Source organism: Panthera uncia, chromosome A2, assembly GCF_023721935.1.
Source record: "Panthera uncia isolate 11264 chromosome A2, Puncia_PCG_1.0, whole genome shotgun sequence".
Taxonomy (NCBI): domain Eukaryota; kingdom Metazoa; phylum Chordata; class Mammalia; order Carnivora; family Felidae; genus Panthera; species Panthera uncia.
This window is the reverse complement of record NC_064816.1, coordinates 78,245,810-78,262,391: the sequence shown is the minus strand read 5'-3', so window position 1 is coordinate 78,262,391 and position 16,582 is coordinate 78,245,810. Positions and strand designations below refer to the sequence as shown.

The window sequence follows — 16,582 nt, the reverse complement described above, 5'->3', positions numbered from 1 at the left end:
TGAGAAAGGTGTACTTTTAACATCCATAGGAACTTCTGTAGAGATCTAGCAAGGAGAGGAGGGAGCGTGTCCACACAGCTCCTGGTTCCTTCCGTTCCTCAGTACAATTCAATTCAGTGATAAGTTTGTGCCAAGTATTACAGTAGGTACTAGAGGTGAATGGAACTTACAATCTAGGAAGGGGAACAGATGGAATAGGAAGCTGGAGTACCAGCTGACAAGTACTACCACTATCGTGTAGATCAAAATGGTGGGAGAGACAGAGAAAGCACTGAGTTGGATGGGAATATGGTATTTTTATTGGGCTTTGAAGAACAATCATGACTTCCCGGACTGGCAGGGGGTGGGGGTGGGGTTGATAATAAGAGAGTGGGTCCTCCTTTTAACTGCCTCAGCAATGCTGGCTCTAATTCTTGAATTCTCCTGACCTGACTGTAGGGAAATTTTTTCCTCCTTAATGAACTAAGAAACAATAAAGTTTTCTAATGACACTTTACTAAGAAACTGGGAAGAAAAATTTTCCTATAAAATTATGGACATAAACTCCCTTACAGGTTTCTGATCCTATCTTCAATGTCTGGCTAGAGCCAGATTTAAATGTCACAGTTGAGGGGGATCCCCTATCTAGGTCTTGTTGCTATATAGGAAAAAAGGTTAAATATCTGGCAAGAAGCAGATTTGAATGGACACAGAAATTGGGCTTGGTGAAAGCTTCTAAAACTCATTCATCTGTGCTGCAAGCTAGCCCCAGCTGTAGCCTTACCAGCAGACTTGATTCACGTTTCCCAAAAACCCAACTGCCTCACATTAGCTACCTCTCCTGTTTGGAAGCAAGACAGGGCTGGTGCCATTTCCGGTTTTAAAGTCAGCACGCCTCTTTGGTGCACACCCCAGCAAGGACCCTTGCCGGGAGAAATCTTCAGGTTTCTCCTCATTTGCAGAGATGCCCAATGACTTGACAAAGGCTGTCTCAACTGAAGTTGTCTGCTCCACCCATTTCCCCTAGTGTTAATACGTCATTTGCTCAATAACATCCAGTGAGACATTTACTGGGACATACTATGCCCCAGGCACTATGTTAGGTACCAAATACCAACACAGCTATGGTGATAACACATATGATTTCTGTTAACAGAAGTTGGAGTTTTTTCTTACAATTTGGTTTCCTTGCATGTTAATATACTTGGTAAATCCAAAGTGGCCTGATCTTCAACTGTGGAATTGTGAATGGTTGTTGGCTTGTGCCACGGTGCCTGATTTCCCCCAGAAAGAAAGTGGACAAGGTGGTTAGGGTTCCAGCCAGAACACAAATGGTAATTCGCCTACATGGACTTAGACTATGCGCCAGCATAAGAGAACTGAACAACTTTTATAACGTGGTTCCTATGCAAAATTCATTCAGCTTCAGTTCAGCATTTCCAGGCTCTATATGCCCTGTCACAGCCCCAGCAGCAAGAGTGGAGAGTTGGTGTCTTTGTGCTTTTCTCGCCCCCCAGGCAGGAGGAGTGGGAGAGGGTGGTGGGTGTTTGTAATCACAAGAGAGGGAACTAAAGGGTCAAGAGGAGGTAAAATGTGGGTAGCAGAAGGGAAGTAATGGTTTTGCAACACAACCTGGAACTAGGAAGAAATAACCAAGGCCATAGTCTTGGTCCTACATGGCCGTCTGTCACTGGGGCCCGGGCAAGGAGGAAGCTGAATCAGCACCCCACAAGGCTCTCTGGGCTGGGCTCTAGACTAGAGCTATCTGGAGGGTGAGAAGTGTTGCTGTAGGACTCGTATTGGCAAAGAGTCTTGAAGGGATGTTCTAAGAACTGCATGGATTTTTCCCCCCCACTTAAGCAGTGTGAAGTATGTTGAAAAAGATTACCCAGACTTTCCATCTAAATCCTCCAAGTTCGTGTATCTTGAGAATTATGTGTCTACACTGCCAGTCGGGGCCAATTGTGGGAAATGACAGGATAAGGGTGAAGAGTTAGCTTGAGGCTGGCACAGAGGAGGAGGAGGAGGAGGAGAAGCCAGAGCTGGGGGGTTGTTAGGAACCTGGATGGAGTGAAAGTGAAGGGTGCATAGAGATGGAGCTCTGCTCTTCTCCTGCTGCTTCACTTTTCCCTCATGCTCCCTTCCTGAAAGTAGTCAAATGACTTTGGGCAGGAAAAGAAGTAGAGCTAATGTTTGCAGATTGGGGGACAGGATGGATGGGGAATGACAAGAGGGAGTTTCTATCCATTGCTGCCTCTCCTTGGCTTTTGATGAAGACCCTATGCCAGGTTATGAGGCAGGAGGTTATGGAGAAAAGGAAGAACGAGGCTGGGGAGTAGTAAGGAGTAGCAGCAGAACAGGATTTCCCTTCTTTCTTCACTCTCCTTCCCTCTTGATTCCCACTGGCTGATAGCAGGTGCTTAGGAAACTTTGTGGAATTGTCCTGTGGAAGCATATTCTTACATGCTGTTGATTGTGACTAAGATTAGGAGAGTAGCCTAGGGTAGAAGGAAGAGGTGAGAAAACTGAAGCCTCAGCAAATGTAGCCTGGGGTTGTGCTAGTGCGTGAAAGGAGGTGGGGAGCACGGAACACTGTAGGAGTGTCCTGTAGTAGATAATGTCAGTGCCCCACCAAATCCCCTTGGCCCACTCTGGGGTCACCTGTAGCTTTGGTGGACAGTTACCGTACATCCCGACAGACCTGTGTGCCTCTGCCTGAGAGCTTTGTCTAGCCATAGCAACTTACTTGGCTTCTCAAAAGGCATGCTAGAAGTGCGGGGGGCTCCTCTCCCTAGGAGTAATCTTTGATCAACGATGGATGGAAATTAGTGGACAAATATCCCAGTTTCCTTACCCTTCGGTGGGAGAGTTCCGAGGTGTGTTCTACACACTCAGAGGGTCCTCAGTGAGACTGAGCACCAGTTGGCCACAGTGTTAACCTGCACATTAACACACCCTGGCCGGATTCCTCTCTTCCCCATCTCACTTCCCCATTCTCCCACGATAATTTCCGGTATCACTTCTCAAACTACTTGAACTCAAATCTTTGCCTCAAGGCCTGCTTTTGGGAGAATAAAAAACAAGATAGATCCCATCACAAAAAAAGAAATATAAATATGATAAAAGATGTCTCCACGTCCGCAAATAGCATACCTTATCACGGTATCATGTAGCAAGGTGTACTTCGCTTTTAACTCTGCCATTCTGGTTCCAGGAAGTTTTCCCATAGCATGTAACTAACAAAGAGAACACAAGACCACGATTAGCCATTAGCCATCACACTCCTTATGCTTAAAGCAGAGATAAAATGGATATATGGATATCTTATAAGATCTTTCCAGTCGACATTAGAGAGGAAACACACCAGACAGGATGGTATATTACAAAAATGCTGGGTGTTTGGAGAAAATAATTCTAGTTCTATTCTGCCTCCAGTAAGCTCTACATTCCTGAGCAAGGCTCTTACCTCTCTAGACTATGATTTCTCCATCTGTAAATTGAGGGAAGGAATTGAGTTAAGTTCTTCCAATTCTAAGAAAACATATTTCTAGTTTTAGCAAACAGCCTGAATAGTATAGATGTTAAGTTAAAAACTTACAACAATTTGTAAGTTGAGAGAACTAATAAATTACTTATTTATTAGTAATAGCTGAGCGTCTATTACAAGCAAGTGTTATATTTCAGTTATTTCAAAGATATTTTGTGAAGTAGGGATGAATCGCCATTTTAAACTAAGGTTTGGAAAGTTAAGTGATTTGTGGCAAAGTTACAGAGCTAGTTAAAGGTGGTGTGTCAGGATGTAAACCCAAGTAGTCCAGCTCTAAAAATCCACGACCACTCCCCTATACCACAATCTCTCTGCCTCTACTGTCGAAGAAACATGAGAGTTTGTTTGGTATGTAAAGTGCTATTATTTGTTTCTTTTTCATTTTGGGTAAAAGAACTTTTACTCTCAGAACTAGATGATAAGTAGTAATAGACATCACAGTGCAACACAAAACACTGAAGTTTTACCATAATGCAGTGAGCATTTGTGTTAGGTTTGACTTTACCTGAGCTGCTACTGACACAGTATCAAAAAATGGAGCTAAAGGAAAGATTTGTGTTTATCAATGCCCTGTGGTTCTTACCTCCAAAATATCTCCTGAATCCATCTGTTTCCCTCTCCTTTCTCTGTGACATCCCTGGCTAGTCTAAATGACATCCCACAATAACGAAACCTCCACTGTCCCCCTAGCCTTCCCTGTGTCCACTCAAGGCCCTTGTCTGTCTACTTTCAGGGAGAGCTTTTAAAAAATCAAACGAGGTTTTGCTATGCTGGGTGTTCAGAACTCAAGTGGAATAGAATTCAAGACCCTGGGTGTGACCCCTGAGGTGCTGCGTGACCCTGCTGCTTTCCAGTCTTCTTTTCCAACCTGCTTCTCAAGCTCTTAGTGCTCCAGCCACACTGCCTGCCTTTTATTTCTGTAAATGCACGAGTCTCTTTCCTTCCCCAGAGTCTCTGTGCTGGTCATTCCTCACTTTTCCTTGACTTCACCCCTATTCTTTCTTCATACCTCAGCTTAAATATCAATCTGTAATCAGGCATTCTCTGACTTCTAAATTAAGATAGATACACACACCACTCACCCCAAAAGAATGCTGTACTTAATAACAGATGCCATATTACAATCTGCAGTAATAAAGAAATGTGACTAAAGAAATGTTACTCCCCAACTCATGTATAAGCACCATGAAGAAAGGGTCTGGGCTACTCTGTTCTTCACCGTATCCTCAAGCCAGCAGAACCCCAGACCTGGTGCAGGTACTTGGCAAACATGTGCTGCATGAGTGAATGAGTGTGGCTGATAAAATGTGATGGTCTGAGTCTCCACAGTAAGGTTTCATGGTCTCTCTACCCAAATCAGGGTAGAAAAAAACAGTGTTAAATCCACTACGAAACCCTTTTGTGAAAGTGTTTGGGATCTTTTGAGAGTCACCTACAAGCTGGTACCAGACCTGGGTTCCAATCCTCACAACCCTCATTTTCTGTATATGGGTAGATATGTAAACAAGATTTTTTAAAGTTTTTATTTAAATTCTAGTTAGTTAACATACAGTGTAATATTAATTTCAGGTGTACAATTTAGTGATTCAACACTTCCATACAACACCCTGTGCTCAACACAAGTGCCCTTCTTAATCCCCATCACCTTTCAAACTTATCCCCCTCTGGTGACCATCAGTTTGTTCTCTGTAGTTGAGAGTCTGTTTCTTGGTTTTCCTATCTCTCTTTTCCCTTTGTTCATTTGCTTTGTTTCTTAAATTCCACATATGAATGAAATCATATGGTATTTGTCTTTCTCTGACTGACTTATTTTGCTTAGCATAATACTTTCTAGCTCCTTCCACATTGGTGCAAATGGTAAGATTTCATTTTTTATGGCTGAGTAACATTCCACGGTATGTACGTGTGTATATATACATCATGTCTCCTTTATCCATTCACCAGTTGATGGACATTTAGGCTCTTTGCATAATTTGGCTATTGTCAATAGGGCTGCTGTAAACATCGGGGTGCATGTGTCTCTTTGAATTTGTAATTTTGTATCCTTTAGGTAAATACCTAATAGTGCAACTGCTGGATCCAGGGTGGTTCCATTTTTAACTTTCTGAGGAAGCTCCATCCTGGGTAAACAAGATTTTTAAGCCCTGTGAGAAGGTTCTACTTCTCGCTATATCAAATATCTTAAAATGTATTCATATGCCGCCTTAAATATAATTTACATGTAACTTTTTAAATGTTGAGTTGCTGTTGGTAGGTTGACCTAATGTTACATTTTATAGATATTTAATTAAACACATTCTGGTTTTTCAGTTTTCTTTCTGTACTTTTGAGCTAATATGTAATTTACTTCAGATCGCAAGCATTTTCATTGGTTCCTAAAAACAGTATAGGACATAGGTACTGTGCCTTCAAGGTCTAATATGTTAAAAAAAAAAAAAAACAACTTCACATCAGGACACTCTTAAAAGAGAAAAATTACTGGGAAAAAAGTTATGAAAAGGTTAAGTGTGTGAATGTGTGTTTGCATGTGTATGTGTGTGATATGAAGACCATGTGGGGACCAGTCTTGTAATTAGTCAACTAGGTAAGCCATTGGTAATTATGGACTCCTTTGTTTAGAAACAAATAGAGTATTTATAGTTTTGTTTTCAAGCTGAAAAGATTTTTTGTCTCACCCATGGTCCTGCATGATGGAAGCAGAAGTAAATATGACAGGGGTCCTGTCCTAAAGTAGCTCACAGTTTGAGAAGATAGACACAAAAGAAACCATCTAACACTTACACTATGCTCAGTAGTTTTATTGTTAGTAAATAACTGCATTTGGTATTTTGCGATCATTTCCTTGACATTGTAAGTTAAAGCAAATAAGTAAAATTACAAATTACAGACCACTTCCAGGGGATGGAACTTCCAGAATGGTCACTTGAAGAGCTTGATGAATCTTCTACCTCAAAGAAACATTAATTAAACTCACCAGAATTATCTAACACAGCCATTTAAAGTCCCTGGAAACTGACCTAAGGGCATGCAAAAACTTTAGATGTATGTATTTAATAAAATCTGAAACTCAGTAAGAACGGTGGGAGACTGTGGCACATGAACCATGAACTGCCTCCATTGCCCTGAGGTCCATGTTGTGGAAGAACTATTCCAGACAGGCTTGGCAGCCAGTAAAGAGCCCATCTCCCCCACCTTCCTATTGTTAAAGACCTATTCAGGTGGGTGGGGCAAGGTTAAAAATAGAAAGGCAAGAATATCCACATCAGAGACATCAGAGACTGCACACTTCGGGGGAGATACACTTCACAGAATTAGTCCAGCCAAGTCACTAAACAAATAAACAAATGAACAATGCTAACAAAAACGTAACAGCAACAACAAGAAGCCTGGGAAGATTCAGAAACCAGAGTTGTTACAATATATTATCTAAAATGTCCAATTATCAACAAAAAACTATGATCCCTTCAAAGAAATAGGGGGGAAAACGGCAAAAACTCTTTTGGTGGGTAGCAGGTGTTGGACTTAACCAAGACTTCAAAGCAGCTATTATAAATATGTCCCAACAATGAAAGGAAACCACATTTAAAGAATTAAAGGAGACTGTAATGATAGTTCATCAAATAGCGAATATCAATAAGGTAGAAGAATAAGAACTAATATGTTAAATGATGTTCTTTGGTCAGTAAGAATGTATGGTTTTTGTCTTTTTATGTTTGCTTATCTGTATCTTCTAATTTTCTCCAACACATATGTATTGCTTTTAATAATAAGAGGTTATTAAAACATGCTTGAAAACTATTGCTGTAAACAATAGAGATTCAGAGCAAAATTTCAAACTAAAGTGTGCCGTGATCAGATCCAACTGGCATATACAGACAGATTCTAGGTCAAAGGTAGTGAAAACTCAGCTGTGTTTTCCCTAAGTTAAGTCTCTTCTAAAATACCAGTTAATGGAAGCCTGGTGGTAGGTGGCCAAGGGTGCGTGTTGGTGGGTTTTATGGCCACAGAAAAAGCAGGACGGCTAGAGAGGTTTCCTTTCCTACTTGTTTCCAACACTCCAGAAGCCATACTGCCTTTGATGCCTACAAATCTGTCAAGAAAGCTGGCAGGGCAAAACATATGATATGTTTTTATAGTTTCTATATAAATTGGAAAAAGTTAAGTCACAGACATTTAGAAAGAGGATTGATAAGCTATCTTTTATTTGGTCTACTCTCCTAAAAACAAATCTGTCTTCAAAAGAAAAAGACCAAACTGTAAAGAATGGATTTTAGCCTCCTTAAAAATAAAATTCATAATCTAGATGTAATACTCATCAAACAGTGACTTTCTGTGAAATTGTAAGCTGTCTCCTTAAGCAGGTCTATCTCTGGTTGGAAACTTGAGACTTAATTCTAATAGATGAAATGTTTCACTTATAAACATGGAAAAAATAGTTGCATTTTCACACTGCATGATACAAATGGGCACAGAAAACAAGTTTGTCATGTTTTAAAAATGCAGGATCTAAGAAATAGTGCATAAGACCCAATTCAAATTGTCAAAGAGTATACATAAGGAAAGGTTAGATAGTATGTCATTAAGTTCATAAATATGATTGCACAATAGGTACTTGTGTTACTGAATTGCCTTGTTGGTAATTGAGACTGGAAGGAAACATTTACTCTAGAGCTGAAAGTTTAACAAGAGTTCATGATTCATGGATAGCATGTAATGATATGGAAAAAATTTCAAAAATGGAAATTCTAAGACATTCCAAGGAAAGTAAGAACTTTCACCAAGTGAACTGATCTGGAAGGGGGTCAGCATGAGGAAACAATTAGGTGTTTGTGTGGGCGTCTACAGGGCAACCACAGTGACCATGGTTTTTAACCTACTATATTCTTGTTGCCTCTTTGACATTACCTATTTATTGGTTTGATCTTATCCTCATGAATAGTTGGCTTTGTCAGGGTAGCATAAACTTGAAAGCATAAATATCCTTAGGATCCTTATCTGCCACTCACCTGCTCCCTTTCTCTACTAGAAATAAACAATCTAGCCATTTGAAGCAGTTTCCAAATGCAGTTGAACTCTCAACAATGCTTCCTTACTCCTTTTGTTTGACTTTCCGCCTTGGTTGTTATATCAAGCGTCAGCTTTCCCTTATAGGTAACTCATTCACCAAACAAAATTAGGCCACCTGAACTCATCTACATCAAAAGATCTATTTATTTATAGCCGCAGCCACCCTTAACTTCTTCCCCCAAATTTCAAAAATGAAGTCTTCTTTTCCTCTTGGTTAAGGCAAGCCTATCCATCTGTGTTTTCAAATATATACTCTCCTATTTCTTCCTAGGCATTAAAGCAACAGTTATACCTCCCTCTCCTTTATAATCTCTATTTCTCCCACTTAACTGGCTCAGCGTAGTATTGTAGTCAAGTACATCACAAGTGGACTTTGATTTGAATTCCAGCTCTACCACTTTTTTTTAATTCCAGTATAATTAAATTCCAGTATAAGTTCTATTATATTCAGGTGTACAATATGGCGACTCAGCAATCCTAAATATTACTCAGTGCTCATCATTAGTGTTCTTATTCTGTCATTTATTTCCCCCATTCCCCTGGTTCCCTCTGGTAACTATCAGTTCTCTTATTTGAGTCTGTGTTTTTGTTTGTCTCTTTTTTTCTGTCTTTGTTTTGTTCAGCTCTATTACTTTTTGACCTTGTAACTTGGAGTAATATTTAATCAAGCTGTGCTTCAGTTTTTATAGTTTGTAAAAGACAAGAAGACAGAAGTAGTCCCCATTTCATAAGTCCATAGTAAGAACTACATTAATAATTACATATGAGGTATTTGGTGTAGTATCTAGGACCAAGGGCTTAATCAATGGCAGTAATTTTATTATTATCATTATTGACATTATCCTCAACCTATGAATGTCTTTCTCATTTAAAAAACAAACAACACAGGGGTGCCAGGGTAGTTCAGTCAGTTGAGCCTCAGACTCTTGATTTCGGCTCAGATCATGAATCCCAGGGTTCTGGGATCGGGCTTCACATAGGGCTCTGGACCGAGCATGGAACCTGCTTAAGATTCTCTCTTTGTCTCTCTCTCTCCCCTTCCCTCTCCCCATCTGCCTCTCTCCCCGCTCTCTCTGTCTCTAAAAAAAAACCCAAAAAACCACAAAACACACACACACACACACACACACACACACAAAACCCCTAACAACACAAAATCTACGCTGGATGCTGTGCTCCTTTCTCTCTCTCTTTCACTCTCACTTCAGCTTTCTTCAGGAGAGGAGTCTCTGTTCTGTGTCTCCACCCCCTTACCTTCCGGGCACTCAGGGAGTTGTAGTCACCGGCTTGCCAGCACTTAACCAAACTAATAAATGGATGGATGACTAATTTCTCTGGCAGATTTTGATATTTTTCTCTTAACCACTGTTTTCCAGTAATTTGTTTATGATATATCTTGATGTGGTTTTGTTTGGCCTGAGATTTGTTCACAATTTTGGATCTGTGAGCTTATAGTTTTCATGAAATTTAGAAAAATTTTAGATGTTGGTTTTTCAAATATTTTTTCTGTCCCCCTCTCCTTCCTTCTGTGATTAAATATTCATATATTTGGCCACTTGATGTCCACAGATCACTGATGTTCTCTTTTTTATCTTATACTCCTTTTTCTTTGTTTCATTTTGAATAGTGTCGATTGTTACCGAAACCTACCAATCTTTTTTTCTTTAGTGTCCAATCTGCTATTAATCCCATCCAGTGAATTTTTCATCTCCGATACTATGTGTTTCATCTTTAGAAGTTTAATTCAAGTCTTTTTATAACTTTCTCTTCTCGCATTATGTTTATGCTTCCTTCCACCTTTTCCCCAGTATTAAAATATGTATAATATCTGTTCTGATGGCCTTGTCAATTAATTCTATTTCCGTGTCTACTCCATTGTTTGATTTTTCCTGTCATTATAGGTCATATTTTCCTGCTTCTTTGCATGCTGGACATTGTGAATTTTACGCTTTTGGGAAATGGATTTTTTTTATATTCCTTTAAATATTTTTGGGCATTGTGAGTCACAGGTGAGTTACTTGGAAACAGTTTGATCCTTTCAAGGCTTACTTGTAATCTTTGTTAAGGAAGTTCAGAATGATCTTTTGTTTAAGGCTAATTTGGCCCCACTACCGAATCAGTGCCCATATGTCAGGAGGTCTTTCTGTCCTGATTTGGCTCTATGTGAGTTCCAGGTATGGTTCAACACCTCTTCTCTGGGAGTTCTTTCTCCAGCCTCAGCAGTATCCTTACAAGCACGCACTGACCAATATTCCTCTGCAGTTCTCTGGAGCTTCCTCTCTGTGAAACTCTGCCCTCTCCTCACCTATGTATTTTAGCCAACTTGGCCTCCATGAATCCCAAACTCTGTCTCCACAAATCAGCAAGATCACTTAGTTCTGCTTGGGGTCCCCCTCCCTAAGCTATCATTACTTGGAAACACTGAGTAGTGAGATGGGGCGATGATAGTTCTTAATTTATTTACCTACCCCCTCCCCTCAGAGATTACTGTCCTGTGCTATTTGTTGTCCAAAGTCTGAAAACCATCATTTCATCTAATTTGATTTGATCTTAGTTGTTTAAGGTAGGAGGGTATATCTGGTTCCTGTTACTCCATCTTAGTTGGAAATGGAGCCCCAATGACCTCTTAATTATTATATTCAAATGATATTCCTCTGTCCTTAGATTACTTGATGATTTTATGCCATTTATTACTATTGACCTATCATTCCTGGAACTCTCTCCTCTTCCAGTTACTGTACTATATCATCTCATGGTTCTCTCTCTTACTCTTCTGTTTTCTTCTCCAGTCCTCCCTTTCAAAGTTGGTGTCCTCCGGGATTTGGTCCTTATCCTTTTCCTCTTTTTAAATTACTTACTTTCCCCAGGGCCTCTTATTTATTCCCATAGTGTGAACTACCGCCTATATGCTGATGGTCCCCAAACAGGGGAGTCTACAGGCTGTTACTGGTCTAGTTAGAACTTGATTTGTTCAAGGGCCTTGTTAAGACTATGGGAGTTATGGTGAAAGAATAATAAATGTCTTCTTTGTCTAACACCTGGAATACATGAAATTGTTTCCTTAACACAATATCGACATTCAGGTATTGTGACCATTTTTTTTTTTAGAGAGAAATGTATTATCATGTGGCATTTTATCTATAGATTTTGTTGAACCAGATATTGTCAGTTTTATAGAATAAACAGAATCTGTAACTCTTTGCTGAGCATGTGGCAATAGATAACCACTTCCTCTGACTTCAAGTCTTTTCTCCCTTGAATATGTCCTCCATGCTGCCAGCAAAACACAATTTAAAAACACAGTTTTCACCTTGCTTTAAACCCTTCAAAGGATCCCATCACCTTCAGGATTAACTCTAGGTCCATTAACATGCTGTTCAAGGGCTTTCATTATCTGGCAGTTGCCACCCTCTCCAAACCTATCTCCTCCCTTTCTAAATCTCCTGTGACCATTTCAGTTCTGGGTTATCTCCTGTGAATGGCAGAATGATGTCTTTCCCCTTCGCCCCCAAAGATGTGCACATCCTGATCACTGGGACATCTCTAGAGATATTTTACCTTACAGGGCAAAAGGGATCTTGCAGATGTGATTAAGAGTGTGGACCCTGAGATACGGAGGTTATTATGGATTATCTGGCCAGGCCGCAGCTACTCACAGGAGTCCTTAAAAGTCCTTAAAACCAGAGGAACTTTCCTGGCTGGTTTAGGGAGATGAAATGGAATGAGGAGGAAAGTTTGGAAGTGTGAGAAGGACTTGACCTGCCAGAGGAAGGGGGTCATAGGACAAGGACTCTGTGTAGCCTCAAGAAACTAGAAAAGGAAAAGAACCAGAAATTCTAGGAGAGACTCCCAAAAAGAATGTGGTCCCACCTAAACTTTGATTTTAGTCCACTGAGGTCTGTGTTGGACTTCGACCTACAGAATTAGAAGATAATAAATGTGTGTTGTTTAGGCCACTGCGTTTGTGGTTAAGAGAGCAGTAGAAAAAGAATACAGTTCCCAACCATACCACGCCTTGCATGTTATATTCCCTTATCTTCAGTTTCTTCTCTCTCTTGTCCACTTGGAGAGCTCTTACTCTACCTTTGAAACATCTCAGTGGTCACCACCAGAGACACTGCCAGGCAGAATTCTTTTTCTGTCTTTTTAGATGCATTTGCTATTGTACTCATTATACACTATTAACGAAATAATGATTAAACATGTTTCTTCCCACCAGGCTGTGTACTCTTTGATGATGGAATCCCTACCCCTTTATTCATCTTCGAGCCCTAGCACATGGCTTGGTATCTTGTAAGTCCTCGATAGTGTTCACTAAACTGTTGTTGATTTCACCTTACCTTAAAACAAATGATGCAGTTGGAAGAACTCTTGTTCATTCGCTTCCTTCCATTCCAACCTCCCCATTAGAGAAGGTGGGCATAAAAGAGGAACAGAGCAAGGTAACTTGGCCTGAACATAGACTCGAAAGAGCAGAGAATGTGCTGTACAAAACCAGCTGCCTCACCCACAGCTTCTCTCCTCCCTTCTGCGTGGCTGGCAGGGCGCACAGGATGAGCAAAGAGGCCAGGGACTGTTCTCCCACAGCTGTCTTGTTCCTCCTCTGGTGGCCCATCATAGGAATGCGAGGGGGAGGCTACAAGTGGCAAACAGGGCCTCCCAAGAGTTAAGGCATTAAGTGCAGTGGACACTGTGGATGAGTACTGCAACTGCTTAGCTATATGTAAGACTTCAAAGTTAAGTTATAATAGTTTTAAGATAACATGTGCAGCCAAATAAATAAAAAGCAGGCCTAAACACATACATGCTAAAGGGTGGCATTCCTTTAAAACACTCACATTTGTCCCCCTGAAACTACGATTACAGTTTTCCCTTGTTTAAAAATTTTCCGCTTCTCTTCCAAAGATCATGAGGAGAAATGATAGCAGGTTGGAGTGGCTGTGAGCCTGGGAGGCAGGAAATGAGCCAGATTAAAACCCAGATGCCTCTTCAAGAGCTTCAAAGGGTGAACTAATGATTGAGAGCAAAGAACCTAACTGGGCCAGAGACATGAGAGGCAGAACATAACTGGAGTCAAGAAAAAGAGCCAGGTTAAAACCAGTGAATGATGAACATCACAAAATAGGAACCAGAGGAGTAGGCATTGGGGGCAGGGGTGGCATGAACCCCAGAAAGGATTGTGTTGCTGGCCGATTCTGACCAATCAGCTTTCAGTCTTTCACATCCAGAGGTCCCACCTCTAGTGCACCTTTATAGATCTTGAGTTGGTTTAGGTAGTGAGAATCCCGAAACAAAGCTGGGGCCCTCAAAGGCCAGGGTATTTCTCACACAAAATTTGTGAATGTATGAAGGTCATGTCCACAGCTGGTCAATTGTTCATCTCACTGTGTAGTTCACAGACCAGAGCCGCTGCTCAGACCCTGCTGTAAGGGTCTGTCATTGCGAATATGGGTTGGATCCCAGGCCTGGCTGCTCTCTCTGCTGCTGGGTAGGTGTGGTCACCCACCTTTCAGACCTTCTCTGGTCTGCTGACAGCACCACCCCATCAGCTGGCTGCAGGCCAGGGATCCCCAGCTCTGGACCGTAAGGTTACAGGTAAGGGACATAACCTCTCCCCACAACAAAGAAACTTGGGACTTCTGGTGCCCGCCTTCCTGTTTTGAAGATACTTCTGCCCCACAGTGCTCTTGCCAGTATTCATAAGTAACAATTTATTTAGTGTAGACGCATCCAGGAAGCCACCGGCACCAGCAGCACCCTCCACTTCCCCTTCTAGCGGGCAGATTGTGATGGACAATAAAGCCTTTCACTGTTGATTGCAGAAGTGTTCTTTAAAAAAGAACAAAAACCCAAAGTTGCAGCTTGAATTTCCCCATTGATACCATAAGATGGAAACTTGGGAGCAGAATATGGGGTTGTTTGAGTTCCACTCTTGTTTTTTTCCTTTTTTTTTTTTTTCCCAACAAGAACATTTTTTACTTGAAGCATACTTCAGAACACATGGTGCTAAAAGATACATATAAAACATTTCATCCAAGAAAAACAGAATACACATTCTCCTCAAGTATGCACAGAAGAATCCCCTGGTTAAATCACATAAAAAGAAATATAACAAGTATTACAAATTTGAGAAAACTGAAATCATACCAGGTATATTTTCCAACCACAATGGTACAAAACTAAAGATTAGCAATAAAACAAAGCTGGAAAATCTACAATGTAAATATTAAACAACACACTACTACACCAGCAATGGGCCAAATAAGAAATCAAAGAGCAAATCAAAATATGTCTCAAAACAAAAGAAAAACACAATATTCCAAAATCTATGGGATGCAGCAAAAGCATAGTGTTAGAGTGAAATTTATGCTATAAATGCTTGTATTAAGAAAAAAAGTTCAAATAAACAACTTAATATTATACCACCAGGAACTAAAAAAAGAAAAAACTTCGCTAAAATTTAGTAGAGGAAGGAAATAACAAAGACCTATCAGAAATAAATGAAATAGAGACCAGAATAAATAATAACGTAACATTGAAAGCAATGACCAGTTTTTCCAAAAAAATAAACAAAATTGCCAATGCTTTAACTACATAAACCAGGAAAGAAAGAAGACTCAAAAGCCAAAGTGAGAAATGGAAGAAAAAACAGATACCACAGAAATACATAGTGTGATAATAGATCACTGTAAACAATTATATACTAAGAAATCAAATAACTTAGAAAAAAAAAACCCAGATAATTCCAAAAACACACAGGTTACCAAGATTGAATCATAGGTCTTGAATCCAACAAGTAGGAAAGCTTCTTAGACCAGTAACAAGAGTGAAAGTTCAATTAGGAATCAAAAATCTTCCAGCACATAAAAGCCCAAGACCACATGGTTTTATTGGTGACTTCTATCAAACATTAAAAAAAATAATGATAATCAAATTCTTACAAATAATGGAAAAGAGGGAACACATTAAAAAATCATTCAATGAGGCCAGTATTACCCTGATACCAAAACAGGATAAAAACAATACAAGAACAAAAAAGTCTAGTTCATCTGATATAAGTGTTGCTGGTCCTGCTCTCTTTGGACATCCATTTGCATTATAAATATTTCTCCATCCCCTTGCTTTCAGTCTGCAGGTGTCTTTAGGTCTCAAATGAGTCTCTCGTAGGTGAGTTCTGCTCTTGTTGATTCACTGGTAGGGGGCTTTAAATCATAGCAGGATATTTAGACAAACCATTTAATGTTTATTAAATTTACCCCAAGTATTTTATTCTTTTTGGTTCTATTGTAAATGGAATTGTTTTGCAATATAATTTTAAATTGTTTGTTTCTAGTGTGCAGAAGCAATTCAATTTTGTCCACTAAAATTATTAACCATGAAAATAGGGGCCAATCCTCGATACTCTGGTGTCAGCCTTTTTATGTGTTGTACAAATGTTTAAGTTAGGGCAGAATATCTTTGACCCCCTTGTTTACTTGATGTATCCTGAGCATCTAGAATAAACTGACACTGAAGTGCACAAAAATATTTAATAAGTGAGGCCATTATATCTCACACATTCCTCAATTAGAGTACATATCTTGCCAGCGTTGAAGTCTTGCTCATATGTCTGTCCACCAGATGAAAAGCTCTCTGAAGGCAGGGATCATTCTAGTGCCCCAAGAACCTTGTATAGTACATGTCTGAAGAACCTGTCAGTATCTAGCAGAGTGGGGGTGTGACCTGAAGGGTTGAACATACCACAAAAGGAAATTTCAGTATATAACTTCCCCTCTCCACATACATGTGTGAATTGGGCTAAAATGATCATCAAGGGCATCACCACAAGAATATAAAGAAGTAAGTCTAGAAGGAATACCAGCAGCCCGAAGGGTGTTTGTGTGTGTGTGTGTGTGTGTGTGTGTGTGCGTGCGTCTGTGCATGTGTGCACATGTGTGTAAAGGTAAGATGACATAAACCTGATATTGACTGTGGGAGATTTATGGATTG

The 16,582-nt window shown here is 40.1% G+C and overlaps 2 protein-coding genes across 3 annotated transcripts in view; one reads left to right on the top strand and one right to left on the bottom strand.

Moving 5' to 3' along the window:
* CCDC146 (coiled-coil domain containing 146) overlaps window positions 1–16,582 on the bottom strand; it is a 114,445-nt gene that overhangs the window by 37,206 nt on the left and 60,657 nt on the right. The window contains exons 1-2 of one of the 2 annotated variants that reach the window (XM_049642832.1): window positions 12,934–13,180; window positions 3,133–3,215 (exon numbers count right to left, since the gene is read on the bottom strand). In XM_049642832.1, coding sequence (XP_049498789.1) covers window positions 3,133–3,215; window positions 12,934–12,972 — 122 coding nt within the window. In that variant the 5' untranslated portion in view covers window positions 12,973–13,180. Of the gene's footprint in view, window positions 1–3,132; window positions 3,216–12,933; window positions 13,181–16,582 lie in introns of those variants that run through there. The other variant, XM_049642831.1, reaches the window with a different exon arrangement.
* Window positions 1–16,582, top strand: part of GSAP (gamma-secretase activating protein) — a 158,891-nt gene that overhangs the window by 129,288 nt on the left and 13,021 nt on the right. The window contains exon 31 of the mRNA XM_049642842.1: window positions 12,813–12,886. Within this exon, the coding sequence (XP_049498799.1) occupies window positions 12,813–12,868 (56 nt within the window). The 3' untranslated portion in view covers window positions 12,869–12,886. The remainder of the gene's footprint in view (window positions 1–12,812; window positions 12,887–16,582) is intronic.